This window comes from Erpetoichthys calabaricus, chromosome 9 (assembly GCF_900747795.2).
Source record: "Erpetoichthys calabaricus chromosome 9, fErpCal1.3, whole genome shotgun sequence".
NCBI lineage: Eukaryota > Metazoa > Chordata > Cladistia > Polypteriformes > Polypteridae > Erpetoichthys > Erpetoichthys calabaricus.
The window spans coordinates 74,123,212-74,142,362 of record NC_041402.2 but is presented as its reverse complement, the minus strand read 5'-3'; the positions used below and the strand labels follow the sequence as shown (position 1 = coordinate 74,142,362).

Below are 19,151 nucleotides of genomic sequence, written 5' to 3'. Positions count from 1 at the left end.
CGAGACGTTCGTGACCCGAGGTTCCACTGTACGTATATTTGAAAATGTACATAGTTAGAATTACTAAAAAAACAACTGTCTAGAGTGAAGACTATCATGATAGGAGGAGACATTATACAATCTAGGCAAAAAAAGAGCCAAAATATCTGCCTATTAATATCTGGAATGATCTGGGGCTAATTACAGCATTCATGCTAAATGCAAGTGTATAAGTGTAATACATATATTTTGTCTTTGATTTTTTGTCTTTAAAGAGTTGAATATGCACCAAACCAAATAACTTTTTAGGAAAAGCACAACAGCTATTTTTTGAGAGATCAAAGCACAAAGGATTGACAACTGACATGCACTTTGAATGTGCGTCTGCAGTTTTCACTGTTTTATGTTTGGAATGGTCATAGTCACCTTTCTTTGAAATGTACTGAAGTCAGGACTAGAAATAATTTGTTTCTTTGCCTCAGATTCAAAAACTAAAATCTTATATATTAGAAGGCTATATATAAACTAATGGAAAACACATTTTCTGAAGTAAGAATCTATAGATGTACCTCCATCCATCCATCCATTTTCCAACCCGCTGAATCCAAACACAGGGTCACGGGGGTCAGCTGGAGCCAATCCCAACCAACACAGGGCACAAGGCAGGAACCAATCCCAGGCAGGGTGCCAACCCACTGCAGGACACATACAAACACACACACCAAGCACGCACTAGGGCCAATTTAGAATCGCCAATCCACCTAACCTGCATGTCTTTGGACTGTGGGAGGAAACCGGAGCGCCCGGAGGAAACCCACGCAGACACGGGGAGAACATGCAAACTCCACGCAGGGAGGACCCGGGAAGAGAACCCAGGTCCCCAGATCTCCCAACTGAGAGGCAGCAGCGCTACCCAGTGCACCACCGTGCCGCCTAGATGTACGTTGTGTACTTTTATAAAGTTTGTCAATTTTTTTGAGTCTGCTAAATAGGCAATATAGTTTTTGAAGTGAAAGCAATTAAGAGTTCTTTTACCCAAAGAGATCTAGGTGGAGCAATGCCTGATCAGGTTACCTTTAAAAGAGACATACTATAGTTTAAAGCTCAGGTCACAGTATGAAAAAGGCCATACTTGGTCAGTTCCTGTGCGTTCCTTGAATGTCACCAGAGACAAGCGAGACAGGATTTGACGTACTGTAGGCATGTAAATTATGTGGCAGAATTGCCAGACACTATGGATTAACTCAATCCATTGTGCCCCAACTTCAGGCAATGTTTCAGCATCCAGCAGGACAGATAACCATTAAAGATGTGGCTTCCCTGGAGTGACCACACCGGAGCAAGACCAACATATAAGATTGGTCTATCTAAGAGATTACTCAGATTTGACACTGGCAAGGCCAGATTAAGACCCCCACAGGCCTCAGGCTGTCACAACTCAAAAGGCCCTCCTTCATGTTTGAAATAGGAAAGAAAAAATAAAAAAAAAACCTCAAACGTTATATCAATTGATGAGTGCAACTTCGCATCTGTGGGAGCACTTTCTTCTGATAGCTCAGTTAACAAACATCAATTTAACATTTTTAAAAGGCTTATGCCACTTTGAGGAAAACATACGATTTGTAACTGAGCACTTTTTGTTCACATATTTGCACCAAATAAAATGAAAAACCATATAGAGAGATTTAATTTTTTTGGTTTGGTGTATTTTATCTCCTTCAGTAACATCCATGTTTATTGGTATATGCATTGCCGCTAAAGCTTCTAGAAGCAGTGATATTAGCTGCTTGACAGCTATTTGGAAGGTCAGTCCCATTAGTCTCAACTGCAGTATTTACGACTTGTTCAAATCATCATTTGTTTTGTTTTTAAAGCTGCAAATGACAGGTATAGTGTTTATACCAAGACTGCATCTTTTGCTTGTTTCTCTTTTATTTTTCCTTTCACTGCACAACTGAGCTCTTGCTTAGAATGATCATTTTTTCCATTTTCTCTTTTTGGCATGGTAGCACATTAAATGTACAATCTCATAAAAGTGACATACACTCATATGAAAAAGTTTGGGAACTACTTTCAGCCTGCATAATAAATTACTCTACTTTCAACAAAAAAGATAACAGTGGTATGTCTTTCATTTCCTAGGAACATCTGAGTACTGGGGTGTTTTCCGAACAAAGATTTTTAGTGAAGCAGTATTTAGTTGTATGAAATTAAATCAAATGTGAAAAACTGGATGTGCAAAAATGTTGGTCCCCTTGTAATTCTGCTGATTTGAATGCATGTAACTGCTCAGTACTGATTACTTGCAACACCAAATTGGTTGGATTAGCTCGTTAAGCCTCGAACTTCATAGACAGGTGTGTCCAGTCATGAGAAAAGGTATTTAAGTTGGTCAGTTGCAAAATTGTGCTTCCCTTTGACTCTCCACTGAAGAGTGACAGCAAGGGATCCTCAAAGCAACTCTCAAAAGATCTGAAAACAAAGATTGTTCAGTATCATGGTTTAGAGGAAGGCTACAAAAAGCTATCTCAGAGGTTTAAATTGTCAGTTTCAACTGTAAGGAATGTAATCATGAAATGGAAGGCCACAGGCACAGTTGCTGTTAAACCCAGGTCTGGCAGGCCAAGAAAAATACAGGAGCGGCTATGTGCAGGATTGTGAGAATGGTTACAGACAACTCACAGATCACCTCCAAAGACATGCAAGAACATCTTGCTGTAGATGGTGTATCTGTACATCATTGTACAATTCAGCGCAATTTGCACAAAGAACATCTGTATGGCAGGGTGATGAGAAAGAAGCCCTTTCTGCACTCACACCACAAACAGAGTCGCTTGTTGTATGCAAATGCTCATTTAGACAAGCCAGATTCATTTCAGAACAAAGTGCTTTGGACTGATGAGACAAAAATTGAGTTATTTGGTCATAACAAAAGTGCTTTACATGGCAGAAGAAGAACACCGCATTCCAAGAAAAACACCTGCTACCTACTGTCAAATTTGGTGGAGGTTCCATCATGCTGTGGGGCTGTGTGGCTAGTTCAGGGACTGGGGCCCTTGTTAAAGTCGAGGGTCGGATGAATTCAACCCAATATCAACAAATTCTTCAGGATAATGTTCAAGCATCAGTCACAAAGTGGAACTTACGCAGGGGTTGGATATTCCAACAAGACAATGACCCAAAACACAGTTCGAAATCTACAAAGGCATTCATACAGAGGAAGAAGTACAATGTTCTGGAATGGCCGTCACAGTCCCCTGACCTGAATATCATCAAAAATCTATGGGATGATTTGATACAGGCTGTCCATGCTCGGCAACCATCAAATTTAACTGAAATGGAGAAATTTTGTATGGAAGAATGGACAAAAATACCTCCATCCAGAATCCAGACACTCATCAAAGGCTATAGGAGGCGTCTAGAGGCTGTTATATTTGCAATAGGAGGTTCAGCTAAGTATTGATGTAATATCTCTGTTGGGGTGCCCAAATTTATGCACCTGTCTAATTTTGTTATGATACATATTGCATATTTTCTGTTAATCCAATAAACTTAATGTCACTGCTGAAATACTACTGTTTCCATAAGGCATGTCATATATTAAAAGGAAGTTGCTACTTTGAAAGCTCAGCCAATGATAAACAAAAATCCAAAGAATTAAGAGGTGTTCCCAAACTTTTTCATATGACTGTATTAGACAACTTCTGTGATCACTCATATTTTTCTTTTAAAAACTTTTTTAGGTTTGAGTGGATAGGTTTATAATTATGAGGTTCAATGCAGGGTATGGATGTGTGCTGGAATATGTTTTGCTGTGACTGCCTATCGGTGAAAAATTTGGACTTTTTCTGTCATTAAGGATTTTTTTTTGTATATGTTAAGGCTTTTTTTGGGTAGGGCCCTAGGGTGTACACTCAAGTCACCATGGTGGTAGATCCAGCCATGGTCACTGATACTGCTGCTGAAACTGCCAGTAGACACAATGCCTAAAATGACAGGACAGTATGGTAGAGGCACCATGCTGCCAACCTTAGAGCAAAGCAGCAAGCCAAAAGTCCTTTGCTCACATTTTCTTAACAGCCTAACCCTACAGTTGAACAATACCAGGTCACACACAGCTACTTTTTGTCCTGAGGTATTAAAGCGTGTGTGAAAGTTCTGTCTTAACCTGCCTTCTCTTCTTGTCTTACTTTCACATAGCACTTTTGAGATGCCCTGGATTGCAAAGTCCAGAGATGTGACCCTCTCATTGCCAACTGAAAGAAACTTCATCAGGCCCTTCTGCTGCAATGGGGTAAAACACAAAATACTTCTACTATATACTGTCACGCATGGGCATTGGAGGACTCCTCTAAGGGCAGGAGAAAGGTACATAATAGCCCACCGAGACGAGAGGGGGGGCTACCGCTGACCTTGTCCTGTTCTTCTTTTTCCCTCACAGCTCCTAGAAGCTGCCCGGCAATGGCACTTAACCCCGCCCCTTCCGGAAATGGTGCTATAAAGGAAGTGCCGGCAAAGAGAAAGATGGTTCTGCCGGGAGACCGGAACGAGCCGCACGCCGGAGCACATGACTCTCGAAAGGACTGATTGTTTTGAAAGAGGTCCCTGTACGGGACAGCGCTGAAGCGCTATTTTCGTTACTTTTTGTTTATTTTGTCTGTTTGTCTCGCGACGATTTAAAGGGGCGATCTGGTTGGTGTCCCAACATTCCGACTGTTTCCAGTCTGTCCTTCCACCACCCGACCACAATATATTCTAAAAGAGGGTGCAGATGGACTGGTGAGCTGGCACCGGTGGTTGGTGGTACTTTCCCCCAGACAGGTAACTATTACAATGTAAAGGCAGAGGAGGGCTCCCTGCCAGGGCAGTTTGTGCCCCAAGGTTAGACTTCCATGGGACTGCATGAGGAATGTAGCTGGAGCAAGTAGCCCACTCAAGCACTTTTGAAGTTCTTGGGAAGTGGCTTCCAGTATGACGAAATGTACTTCTTGGGTCAGGTGTGGCTTAAAAATGGGAGTCATACTTAAGAGCAGAGTAGAGGAATCTGGAAGGAAGAAAGAAGTAGAAAAATATGTGTATTTGTGGAGGTATTTTAGGAAAAATAAAGGATCATTTGAACTTGAATATTCATTTTAGTAGTAGTTTTTTAGTTTATGGTGTGCAAAATTTACCTATTAACCACAAAGCATTAATTGTCATTGTTTGATTTTATAGACTATTTAAAGTGCTTAGTCACAGATAAACGTATCAGTAGGAGAAAAAAAGAGAACAGGGTCTGACTGAATGTGCTAATGTTGTGTCTATTTTCTCCATTGTGATGGAGCACACTACAGAAGCTAGCCAGAGTCCCTCTGCATCTTACAGACCCAGTTTTAATGACCCAGGAGACATTCCTTCCAGAGACAGAGAATTAAAAACCAACCAACAGGACTAACCTACTCACTGTGATCGTCAATCTATCAAAAAAATCTTCTTGTGAACAATGGCTCTTTCTGTAAAATGGCAAAGATGTGGTTCTCTTCTTTTTGCCTTATAGGAAATAAACACAAATACAGGTGTTTCCATAAGCTTTAGCTTTAGCAGCCTCAGAACTTCAATGAAAATTAGATGAGATTTCAGAAAAACTGTTAAAACTGTATTGTTTGTAATAACAGTTTTCATGGAATTCATAACATATGAGAGTGTTTGATTTCTTTTCTTGAATGCTATGATACAAGTCTAAGACCAGACAATAGCCTATTAATGAATCTATAACAACGATCTTTCTACCATACTGCTATAATCCATGCCCCACCCCCTCCAAACTGACTTCAAATTCTGGTAATCGGGCCATTTAGCAAAGGTCATAGTTTGATAAAGGAATACAGCTTAATCTCACCTGTTATTCACTTTGATACTACAAGAAAATGACAGAACTGTAAAGGAATCATAACTATATAGCTTAGAAAATGTGTGGTAGTGGGAATTAAAGAATCATAATGGCAAAAGAAATATAAACAGTTCCAATAAGGATTAAAAGAAAAAAAAAAAAACTTTCTGGCTTTTTTTGATAAATTTCTGTTTGCTTTTTTATCCTGGGGAAAATTGATAATTAACCTTTTGTCCATTTTGCTGTTGTGTTTATTTAGCAAGACGCATCTGTGCAGCACTGATAGAGAAATCTCCCTGATGCAGACTCTTTCACCCATCCTCCTCCCCCTTCACATACAGTTCCCGCTTATGGAGATAAGAGCAGGCTGCAAGCCTTGTTAATCCAGCCCCACTGCCATCCTGCTGAAGCCGCAACCTGGGCCCTGCAGCTGGAGACCTTATCTCCATGAAAAACTACTGAGGGTGATGCTGTCGTCATGATACCAGAGGGCAGCAGAACTGGTGCAGTGTGATTGTTTAAGAATTATTATAAACTATGTCTGGGCTGCCACCTCACTTTATATTGTGATATGCAATTTGTTGCATATTGCACCTTAAAAACTGGATTTAGAGCAATTTTCCATCTTTCTTTCTTTCTTAAGGTAATTTTGACAAGTGAAAGAAAACTGATTTGAAATGATGAAGTCACATTACTACAGCAAATCAGTGTCCTCTCAGCCTTTGCCTCTATGATTCTGTGGGTCTATTATCTTTAATGCAGTTTATCAGAAGAGTCCTTATGGGGGAGCACTGGCAACAATCATAGTGGTGCAAAGAAAACAAGAACCGACACCCTGGTGTAGCTAAATTCTGTGGCCTCATGTTATGTTTCCTAGATTTGGTACAGTTTTTACCTAAAACATTCCTACACATTTTGGCGGACGGCCAGGTCCCATGCCCGGCCGGGACACCCCTTCGATGTGTATTCAGGGGGAGTAGCCCTGGACGATGCAGTACCTCCCCCTGGACGTGGATGGCCACCCCCCTAGGTTGGTGCGGCGCCTCAGTCTCTCGCAGGGCTTCAAGGGAGATGGAGTTCTCCACAGCCCTGTTGAGGTCTGGGGTGGCCGCCAGGGAGCGCAGCATGGGTCCCTGGGCCCAGCTGGACTAATCTTCAGCTCCACCCGGGAGTGCAACCGGAAACAGGTGATCAAGCATCTGGAGCACTTCCGGGTGGGCCATAAAAGGAGCCAGCATCCACCACTCAATGGCCAGAGTAGGGTGGAAGGAGGACAAAGCTGTGGAGGAGTGGTGGTGAAAGAGAGAGGAGTGTTTAGACTTTAGTGTTTAGTGCTTGGGACTGTGTTGTGGCTGGGGGGGTTCACGGGGAAGATGTGCCCTCCAGCTGAAGAAAAATAAAAGTCTTTTTATTTTAGATGTGCCTCCCATGTCAAGTCTGTGCCGGTCAGGCTCAATATAGTGCCTTTCTTACAACAAATATTTTGGCAGTCTGAATCGATACTGTCAAAACCTACTCCCTGTTCTCCTTGCCTGAGAATTGTTATGGTGTTCATTGCTGAATGTGTAAATATAATTCAGATTGATTTAAAAATCTTAGTCTGAAAGAGTTACACACTTTGTTGCAATGAAACTCAATTGACAGAGTGGGCTACAAGGTCTACAGTTGAGGAACACTGCTCTAAATCATTTGGGGTCCCTAGACAGCTTCCTCACAAAATGTTCATGAAATGTATGCTGCATTTGTCACACATGGCACTGCTGTCCTGTCAGTAGTTGCAGTGTGAAAATTTTAAGCACTCAGGTGTATGACAGCTGGATGATGGTACAGCGAAAGAGTGGATGGCTTTGAAAAAACCTTTTTAGAAAATATATGCATAACAAAGTGCTGAACTGCATCATATTAAAATCTATATATAATTATTCTCTGCAGTACTCTGATATTTTAAAACAATGTAGCATTAATATGTTTCAAAGTAACAATTTCCCATCATTCATTGCATGCTGTAGAATAAATGTGTTTTGTCTTAGAATACATGTCTTACCTATACATGGATTTAAACATTTGGAATTTTAGACTAACTGCTAAATTCTGTATTCTTTCACAGAAATTACAACAAAAATACACATGCACTCCACTGCAGAAAATAGTTCTGCCCATAAGCAGTTGTCCAATTTACATGAAAACTGGTGTAAAAACGGGTGATGTGTAAAAAGAAATGATTCCAAAAAAGAGCACAAAGGAACAATTTATTGAAGCAGAACAAAGCTACACAGGGGATCTTTAATATGAGTTAAAACCCCAGATTGGCAACACAAGCAGCAAAGAGTCATTGCATGGAGTTATTCAAGTGCCAAATTTTGTCCTGTGGCACATGCATCTAAATATTGTGAAACTGTTTCTCTAGAGAGGTAATGGTCTGTAAAGGATGTGGATGGGACTGTAGGGAGCATCTCAGAATGCCAAATACTGTATATGCTCTATAACAGACAGATCTAGAAACAGTGCTAGCTAGACAAGGATGAGGAAAAGCCATTCCCAGGAAATAACAGTTGTGTGTGATTTTATAATTTCCCTATAAGAAAAAAGCACCAAGCAGCAATGCTGTGAATTCTGTACACTGGGAGGCACAACTTCCTTGACACATCTGTGGGTGATCAAATTAACTGTAATAAACAAAAGAGGTGATTGCAACCCATATCATGGGAATTTTGTCAATATTATGTGTGAACCTAGCTTATTAGGAAAAGTAGGATTTACTGCTGAAGATGACCAAACACCAGTCCACAGCAACATGAGAGCTTAATTCCAATACTAAAAAAGACAGATTTAACAATGGCAAAGTTGTCAAGGGTGTACATCATAATAGACACCAAGAACAGTGTCGTTGGAACATGGTCCAAGACATTTTTTAGTGATCCATAAAGGCATTCCTATCTCTGTATATAATGGTAAGCATTGATCAAAACACTATGAATCAGGGTTTGACAGTCCAACCATAATGGCAAAAGTCAGCATATTATGAATGTATTTTTAACTATATGCATAGTTGGCCATGATTCTGTATTATCCCATGCAAAAAAAAAACACTGCTTCTGGTAAAACGTTTTATTAAGTTAGGTTAGGTTAGGTAGACTTTATTATCCCAGAGGGAAATTTGTTTTCAGCAATAAAGTACAAAAAAGGAAGACAACAGATAAACAAAGACACAACATTTGATGACCAATGTTATTGCAAAAACACACATTCATGATTAATAGAAATAAAAATAGTTACCTTCAACAATACACAAAACAATAACACAGAATTTAACATTTTACAGCATCCCTACTAGTAACAGAATTTAAAATGCTTATAACTCTAGGGAAAAAAAGAGTTCCTAAACTTGTTACTCTTTATCTTTGGAAACCTAAATCTGGCAGCAGCTGGAACTCAGAGACAAGTGGATGGCTACTGTCTGACAGAATTGAGTTGGCTTTCTTTCTAACCTGTTTGCAATATATTTCAGTGATAGAGGTCTGCTGTGAACAAATTCTACAGCTAATTTTTATAATGTTGCTAAGATGGTTTATATTGTTATTGCTGATGTTGCCAAACCAACAGATAAAAGCAAATATAACAATGGATTCAATAAAGGACTTATAAAGAAGTGTCATTAGCGTTTTTTCCACTTTTTTCCTAAGAAAAAAAATCTGCTCTGTGTTAAGATCAAAGTTTAGTTTGTGATCAATGATTGTTCCCAGATATTTATATTTCTCTACCATCTCTACCCTTTAATTGGGGCTGGTTAGAGAGAGTATACAACATTTGTAAAGTATCAATTTCTTTCAATATTCAAACGCAGAAAAGTATAACAAATGATTCTTCCTTAACCAAAAAGTTAAGAAAGTTGCAGTTACATGCAGGCCAGATGCACCTACACAAGTGGAAGTATGTACACAGGAGCCCCCAGAGCTGGACGTCTGAAAAGCCTAACTGCTGGACTGCAACACAACACATTGCTCTTGGACATGTACTGTAGGTAGTTGAGCAGATCGGAGCAAACCAAAAATGAGAAAGAGATATAAAAAACGATATAAAAATGCAAAATAAATGCTTTATTATGCAAGTCTGTAATCCAAAAAACAGCATTTGTAAAGGCAGGCAAGATGGCAGAACACAAGGCAAGCAAGCAAAGGCAAAAATGGGTAAAAACATTAGACAAAATATTATAATGAATTAAGACAATAATGGGAAAAAATAACATTAAACCCTTAAAGCACAAAACCTTGGTGGCACTAAACTAGATGCTTTCAAAAGGTCAGGACACACAATTTTAGAGACCCCTAGTTAAGGTGCATATTTTATTTCCAATGCCTTTCCCATCACGTGAGTACAGACATTAGATAAGTGGCCAGGTGAAAAATGTGGACAAAAAAAAGTGTAAAAGAAGTATACAGCTCCAGCCAACCCAACAAAGAGTGAAAGAAACTCTCTTTTGGAATTGGTTCGCAATTTTTTATATTTTATTTTAATTTAATATTAGATGACAGTGCTGGCAAAGAATGTATTGTTCCTACCAGGAAAAACATATTAGACTAGGTGCCATAGATAAACCACCATTAACTATTGTCTATATATCGTATAGCTAATTAAAGGACTTCTTCAGCTTGGTCAGAAAAAATGACTGCAAAGACAGTCTGTAGCCGGAAAGACACCTTGCTTGATAGTACAGGGTTTCTGTCTGAGTGATCTTGGGACTCAATACCTCGCACTCAGAAAGTCCCTGAATGCACCTGCTGTTCTCACATCCACATGGTTGAACAAAATATGTGGCTAAGTATCACAATGACTGCAGTGGGAACATGCCATGGCAATGTTTGACTTTGTCTATTTTAAAATCACTAGAGCACATATTTGAAATAAGATGAGCATTTAAAAGTATGTAACAGGAGAATAACAAAACCGTTGCAGTTATAAAAGGTAAATATTGAACATTACTACCTTACTTTATGACTGAAGAGAATTATCATCCTTAAACTGAATGTATTTGCATCTCAAGAATTTGCTGAAGTATCAAAAAATGTACAGACTGTATTTATTATTATTTAATTGGTTGATAGTACCCTTTCTAGAAAGTTTTCTAGCTGAGACACTGCTGGAATTTTCTTTTATGTTTCCCACTAACAAATACCTAATTATATTTGAAGAATCCACCCATCTATTTATTGTCTGAAACCAAATGATTCAATTTTAGTAAAGCAAGGCACAAGAGCTACTCTTGACTACATAAGCCACAAGTCTAAATTCTGTGCCAGTTACTGTATTTGTAGGGCACACTCACACACTTAGCCACAAGTAGTCAATTATTCTAATCTTACTAAAAAGTACCATTACATTTCATAAAAAGAAGAGATACTAAGTTTATAATAGGCTGCAGGATTGGTATTTATTGAATCTGAGGTGTAGTTAAAATTTTAAAAAATGCATATTTTTCACTAGCAGTTTAGATTAACACTAGCCACGTAATTCCAAATGAAAGAAGTTGGACATGTAATGATTATAGAACACAGACAGCCAGGCTGTTAACGTTTAAGCTGGAGCAACTGGATGTAATTGTCCAAGAAACTAATACACACTGGATCTAAGAATACTAAAAAATCAACATAAGAAACACTAAACATGAAAAGCTGCATTTAAAGCCTCTGTCCTATGAAGCATGACAAATGTGATGCTGTCCCAGCAATTGTGTAACTTTCAAAAGGGAAGTACTTTCTGGTTCCCAAAAAGCCCTTAAGAAAAAGAGGATGTAAAGTACATGCTCTTGACAAAAAGAAAAAAATAGAGCCACAGCTGAGGCACTTGGCTCTGTTGAGTTCAGTCAGTGAGATCTGTCTAGAGTCAGGCCATGTGCTTTCACCCTTGCAAGCATAAGCAGTAAGAGTGAGAGTTGCATGTAGACAGAGTGTGATATGGTGATAGGCTCTATGGAAGGAAGTAGCTGGACAAAGAGAGCCATGTGTGTCCGGACTAGGGGAAAGCCTGCACCACACTCAGCCACAGCTGGTTCCTGATGAAGGAAGCACAGACTGAAGCTGCTTGTTAGTCTGCTTGCATTATCACTATTGAACAGTCCTGTTACCTTCCCCTTGCGCTGTGATGAACAGTACCCACCCCATGACGCAGAAACAGAAATAAAGAAACACACACACATACACACACGCAATTAGCTAGCGCATTATGTGGATCTCCCTCCATTAGGGTTTCTCCTGTTTTCAAGAAGCAAAGAACAAGAACTCAGGTGCAAGATCATCACTTCAGGAATGCTACGCATTACTATTTTTCCAAGAACTGGACCTTTTTCAATTGGAGGAACCATCTACTGCATTTTTAAACTCAGATATTTATTTATTGGAAAGAAGGAATTTCAAACCATCCAGGAAAAAAGTAAATTGCACAAAAGAGTATGAAGCAATAAAAATAAAAAGTGAAAGTGAAAAGGAGGACTGCTCCTGGAGCAACTAGCATCAGGTGCCTATCATAGCCAAACTTTCCCCATGCCTTTTACTAGCACTTGTGTAGACAGTGATGTGGGCTGATGTGTCTTGAGTGCAAAGTATTGTTGCTAAATCTGGCACGTGGACTTTAATTCTAAAAAGGGAATTTAACAGAGTCAACTGTCCAAACATTCATATGTATATATGCATTAGAAGAAATTAATAGTTTGAAAATATATATGAAAAAACTTTTCTTTTCAACTCATGAGAAACAGTGCCTGGCCCATAAGTGATTGTCAGTGTATTGTGGAAATGCCAAAGCAGCTAGGAGTAATGGAGCTAAAAGAACGAAGGAGAAGAGATGCTAAAAAGGATACTAGCCAATCAAGAACAGTTCTTCCAGGAAACATAAAACTGGAACATTACAGGAATACAATGCAGAAGTGTCCCACCCTTACCTTGGTTACTAGTCGCTCTCAGTCAACTCAGCCTTCCAGAGATATCACATCAGGTAAGTCAATAAGTCATGGACATCATTGTGTCAGAGACTGACAGGGACGTTTTATGGAAAAGTAGACATTAGTAAGATAAAATTGTGTCTTGAGATGGTCTTCAATAAGGAAGGAATGATAGAATAACAGAATAGCATTTTCCAAATATGTTTCATGTTTTTCATTTGGGCTGTATATAGTATATACAGTAATACTGGTTCATGGCATTGTCACCTAAATTATAAATTTCATACTTCTAGATAGACAGATACATAGATAATGTAATCCATTAGAATATAAACAGAGATCCACACTCATTATGCATCATCTCTGGGATACAAAACGTGGAGGATTGGTATCTAAAAGCTTTAAATATGGTATTGTGGTGAAGTAGGGTAAAATTAGGCAGTTCACTGCTACTGTACTTACAGCAAATCAACATCTCTGTCCATTATTTATAGATACAGGAGAAAGTAGGGGGAAATAACCATAGTTAGCCAATAAAAGGTGTCATTTCACCCTGCTTTCTCCTGTATCAATCTATGGCTAACACGGTACAACACTCTACTACTTTATTTATAGAATAACACTCCATTTGGCACAAGGAGAAATCAGCCACATTTTCCAGTGTCACCAAAAAATATTCATACATGTATTTTTTGCTGCCCTTGTAATCTTTATAATAGTTTGCTGTCTCTTAACTGCATTCTGGGCAGCTTAAAGAAAGTTATAAAAATAAGAATAAAGAGGGGCAATTGTTCTTCTTGTATCAAGCAAAGACTCATTTCATGGATGTGAGTACAGACAATTTGTGGTAGCTGACAAAATGCTACTTTAATGACATTTAATCATAAAGATTTACATCAGTCCTGCACATTGGAAAAAATTGGATATCTGTTGTTCACATCCACTACTGATCCCCAACATTTCAGGCATGTTGTTAAGCTATAGGTAAGTCAAAGAAAATTTATGCTTGAATGTATTAGATATTAAAAATGACAGTAACAGCAGTGAAGGGGTACATGGCAATTCAAGACAAGCATGCGCTTATAAATCACAATGTTCAAAGTTCAACAATACCTTCATTTGTAGATTTCCAACAAGTACAGCTACCTTCTTGATGAGGCTTTTTCTTACTTTCAGTCCTTGTGTGTATTTGAAAATGCCTTTATTACTGTACGATACCAACAAGCACTTAACCAATAATGTATAAGGGGGATCTTATAAACAAGAATTACGTTGACCAATAGCACCTGTTTTGACTCATCCTTTACCTAGGATCGAAACATGTCCTCACATTCTGAGATGTGACACTGAACAAACAAATGAGTAACCTTACAGGGTGTAAGTGAAGACATCTGCTGTTCAAGTGGCAAGCATCAATGATATTTAGCACTACAAAGCAGGAGTCTTACACTTCACAAACTGCTACTGTACTGTATATACTCTTGAAACTGAAATATAGGAAAGCTATTATAATTGTACACACAAACAATTGCATTCAGTCAAGTCAAACTTATACAACAAATGACTTCATAGTCAAACTAGAAAAAAAAAGAAAAAAAAAGACAAAACCTAACAAAACAGAGTTCAATCCCTACCCAATAAATAAATAAAAGGGAACATGTTCCCCGGAACATGAATTCAACTAATATTAATTCCATCCATCCATCCATTTTCCAACCCGCTGAATCCGAACACAGGGTCACGGGAGTCTGCTGGAGCCAATCCCAGCCAACACAGGGCACAAGGCAGGAGCCAATCCCGGGCAGGGTGCCAACCCACCGCAGGACACACACAAACACACCCACACACCAAGCACACACTAGGGCCAATTTAGAATCGCCAATCCACCTAACCTGCATGTCTTTGGACTGTGGGAGGAAACCGGAGTGCCCAGAGGAAACCCACGCAGACATGGGGAGAACATGCAAACTCCACGCAGGGAGGACCCGGGAAATGAATCCAGGTCCCCAGATCTCCCAACTGCGAGGCAGCAGCACTACCCACTGCGCCACCGTGCCGCCCCTAATATTAATTAAATCTTTAAAAAAAAGTATTGAACAGATCCTTCAAGCAAGAGTTTTTTTTTCCAGTTTCAAAAGTATAGAACATCAGTTACCCACTGACTTATAAAAGGTGGGTTTAAATTCTTCAAATTAAGGAAGACAACTCTATGCGCTAGTAGTGTGGTATATAGGCTTGAACAATCAAGTAGTCTTTCACCATTTTAAGCCCATCTGGGAGAACACCAAACGCAGCCATTAATGGATTACAAGTGGTTGTGACACCAAGACTGTCCAAGAGTTATTCAAAGATTTTTGTCCAGAATGGTGTTAATTTGGTGCATGCCCAAAACATGCGGCCTAGTGAGGATGAATCTAGAGTGCAACGTTCAGTCTTGGTTGAATCTTTCCCTGAATACATTTTGGATAATTTTAAGCAAGATAAATGTGCTCTATAACAGATTTAAAGTTGAATTACTAAATGCTTTGTACATATGGAGCTTGAGTGTATTCTATGCATGTCTGCCTTCCACTCCTTTTCTGATATGTCAATAGAAAGATCCTTTCCCCACCATAGCAGCTTTGAAAGGAAGACTGTTTGAGATGCTTTCATATAATGTTGAGATGCTGGGTGAGTCTTCAAGACTGGTCAGTATTTCTTCTAAAATAGAAATGAGTGGGAGATGTGGAAAATTGGGTAGGTTTCTTTTAGCAAAATTACTAATTGAAAGTAGTAGAAAATGTGTTTCTGGGAAGTTAAATTTGAAGTTCAATTGCTGATTTAAGATGAAATAACATCTATATGCAGTTCTCCAAGTGTTTAAATCAAAGACATTTTCCAAAGATTAAATATTGTGTAGGTTTGAGAGGGTTGAAAAAGGTGATTATCGTGTAGAAGAGCAACACATAAAAGCTTCTCTACCTTGAAGTGCATCCTAATGACAGGGCATTAAGACACCATCCACAAAATGAGTGTGTAGGGCATAGTGATTCAAGCTCCAAGATCAAAGGAGCATGATCAAAGATAACAATAACATTGTACTTACTATATTTGATAGTGGACATTAAATAATAATCAATAAAGAAATAATCAATTCTTGAGTAACTATGATGTACCGGTGAGAAGAAGGAATATTCTCTTGCATTTGGATTTAAGAATCTTCATGGGGCTGATATGTTATGATCCATTACAAACTGTGAGATTGTTTTTGTGGCATTAGAAGTTATCATCTCTATAGTTGATGATCTAGACATGTCTGGATTTAAAACTCAATTAAAATCTCTGGCCATTATAATTTTATGAATATTCATATTGAGGATTGATGCTAATACATTTTGGATAATATCTCTATTTTGCAATCTTAAGTAAAAGTAGTGTGTTGTTTCATAAATGAACTTTAACATTGATTTCATATTATTGCCATGCATTATGTCTAAGAAGCTTATAATTATGTTGGCACTTACAGTAGTAGGGGTAAAAAGGATAAATAAGAAGTAACTTGCTCCCCCATTTTGCCTCCCCAAATGATGCTAGACCACATTTCACAGAGTCCCAGTCCTCTAACTTGACATGCCAAGAGACAGGGCACATTTAAAACATAACAAACCCCTGGCAGTCGTGTAGTAAAGATTAAATTGAGATTTCTTATGATAGTAAGGTCCAGATACAATAAACTTAGGATATGATGTTAACTAATCTCCTGAAAAGACAAAAAAGCGGAAAATTCTACCCTTTCTGTGATGTTCAAATAAACAACTGGAAATTAAAAACGTTTCATAAACTTGTATATAAATAAAAAGTATGCACATGTAAAATTATGCATGTGCATGAGCCTATAAACATACAAGCCCCTATGAGAACTTGTATTAGGTCTAATGTCACTTTCAGTTACTTAATGGTTATCCAAATGCACATATATTTAATAGAATATATTTCAATAGATTTTGTAACTGAAAAGTGACCACAACAATCAACGGTATATTTAAAGACTTTTAAGCTATTATTCAAGACTATGATTAAAAGTGACTGTAATAGAAATAGCCATGGCTAGACAGCTTGCCAATATTATGCCAAAGCACTAAATGGATCTTCTCTCTTACTTCCAGTTGTTGCCTCCCATGAACTTGCACCAACTCTTTCCTACAGGTCTACTAAGATTTTTAAAGGAGGACATTTCTGCCCTCCTTAAAAAGACAATTAAGCACATCATGATGCAGTCACTCTCAAAATTACCCCTCTCTTTCCAGCCTTACAAATTGCTCTGCACAGTTCTTGTCACAGTGAACAAAGGGAATAAATATGGATGACGTGTGTCCCATGAAAGTTATAGCCCCACTCAGAAACTTAAAGCTCATGTCACAGTTAAAATTACTATAAACTGCTCAATATATGTGTGAGGCTCATGCACATGCAAAGTATAAATAAAAACAATGCAAACCGCAAGCACAGAATAAGAAAATAACAGAACAGCATTTTCCAGTATTTCTCATGTTTTTCATTTGAGCTACATGTGGTATTACAGTAATGCTGGTCTATGGCATTGTCATAAAAGTCATAAAGCTCATATTTCAAGATAGATAGATAGATAGATAGATAGATAGATAGATAGATAGATAGATAGATAGATAGATAGATAGATAGATAGATAGATAGATAGATAGATATTATTCAGTTTATTTTTTTAAAACATACTCATTATTTTATTGAAATATGCTTTTAAGCTATGATGAAGAAGCTATGAAAGAAGAAGAGAAGACAATTTTTAAGTTTGTAAAAGAAAGCAAGCAAAGACAGTTAGAGCAGTATGTAATATTCTGGTGTAAAGAAGAGGCCAGATTGGCACAACTGTGAAAGATGGGTTCTAAAAAAATCAGTGGCTCAATAAGAAATTTAAAACTCCATTCTAAATTGTTCCAGACACAGAAAATTGAGACCTTGTCAAAAATCTAAGGTTTAGAATATTGGGCAGACAGTCAGAGTTGTCTATTTAACATGTGTGATGATAATAATAACAATAATAATAATAATAATAATACTTTTTATTTATATAGCACCTAGCAATATATCTGCATGTCTCTTAGAAAAAAAAATCAATAAAACTTTCTAAAGCAAGAGGGTTTTTTCAAGTAAAATACTTCTGTTCTACATGGTTCTATTTGGGTTTTTCCATCTTACGTATATGAGGAAGTTTTCAATCTCGATTTTACAAATCACCTGTGACAAATAAAACTCTACTGCTTCACTTTCAACAATCTATGCATAGCCACTATTTACCATCAACAATGCTAATTTCCTTCTCTATCAAATTGGTTTCCTAAAATCCAGCCTTTATCAGGAAATTAACCCATGAGAGCTGAGAAATTTACTTTTACTCATAATAGAGATAATAACCACCTTTCCAACTTAAGAAATCTTGAATATCAAGCTATCATGTTATCCAGTCAGACCCTCAGATCAATTATTAAAAATACAGAATATCATTCTCAGAATTTATTTCTAAATTGGTCTAAAATAAAAACATTTTTTTTTGGTTTGTTAAAACACTAGAACTGGTTCAATTGACAAAATCCCCATAAGCCTTATTTCAGCTCTCAGCATATTAACACTTTTTCAAATAATGTATACACAAGTCATTTATTTGTTCACTTTTATCAAATTGAGAAAAACATACACCTAAACTATATTAACAAACATCCTCATGTATCACCCTGTGCTCATGCAGCAAATACTAGCAATCAAAACATTTAACTCAAGTCATCGCAACGTGAACTCAGTTAACACTTCTTTATCCAGGTATAAACACTAACCATCAAAAGTGTTCACTCATCAAGCAAAACTTACAAATGTAAATAGGATCAAAGGAACATCAGTGTTTTTGGAAGAATGGAAGCAAACAATGAGAAGGAGAAAGTTTGTGGAAGACAATATTCTTATCAAAGAAGTGTTTTTGCAGAACTGAGAGGCAACAATCTGTAGGAGGCAGACAACAGTTGCTGGCAGATGACCAAGAAATGGCCATCTTAAATATGGTCATTGACAACAATGCAAAACATCTGTGAGAAATGCAACAGCAAACAATGATTCAGTGATTCAGCTTGATCGGAACAGAATAAAGATGATGCAATTGTACCACGTGCCAATTGAAAGAAATTCCATAAGGGTCAAGAATTGATACTTTTAGTATATGCTGGTACATCCCATACTATAATGTAAGGAACTTTTACTGTATTTATACTTCTATGTTCTCTGTCCCATTTACAGGCAGTGTAAAGAATGTCATTATAATAGTCAGTCAGTTTGTGAATTTGAATCTTTCTCTGCAAGATGATG

General features: G+C 37.9%; 1 protein-coding gene across 4 annotated transcripts in view; it reads left to right on the top strand.

The window, feature by feature from the left end:
- The first annotated feature begins 12,086 nt into the window (after nucleotides 1-12,086).
- Nucleotides 12,087-19,151, top strand: part of cbfa2t3 (CBFA2/RUNX1 partner transcriptional co-repressor 3) — a 120,243-nt gene continuing 113,178 nt past the window's right edge. For 2 of the 4 annotated variants that reach the window (XM_051931663.1, XM_028809753.2), the window contains exon 1: nucleotides 12,087-12,835. In XM_051931663.1, the coding sequence (XP_051787623.1) occupies nucleotides 12,589-12,835 (247 nt within the window). In that variant the 5' untranslated portion in view covers nucleotides 12,087-12,588. The remainder of the gene's footprint in view (nucleotides 12,836-19,151) is intronic. The other 2 variants (XM_028809752.2, XM_028809751.2) reach the window with 1 other exon arrangement.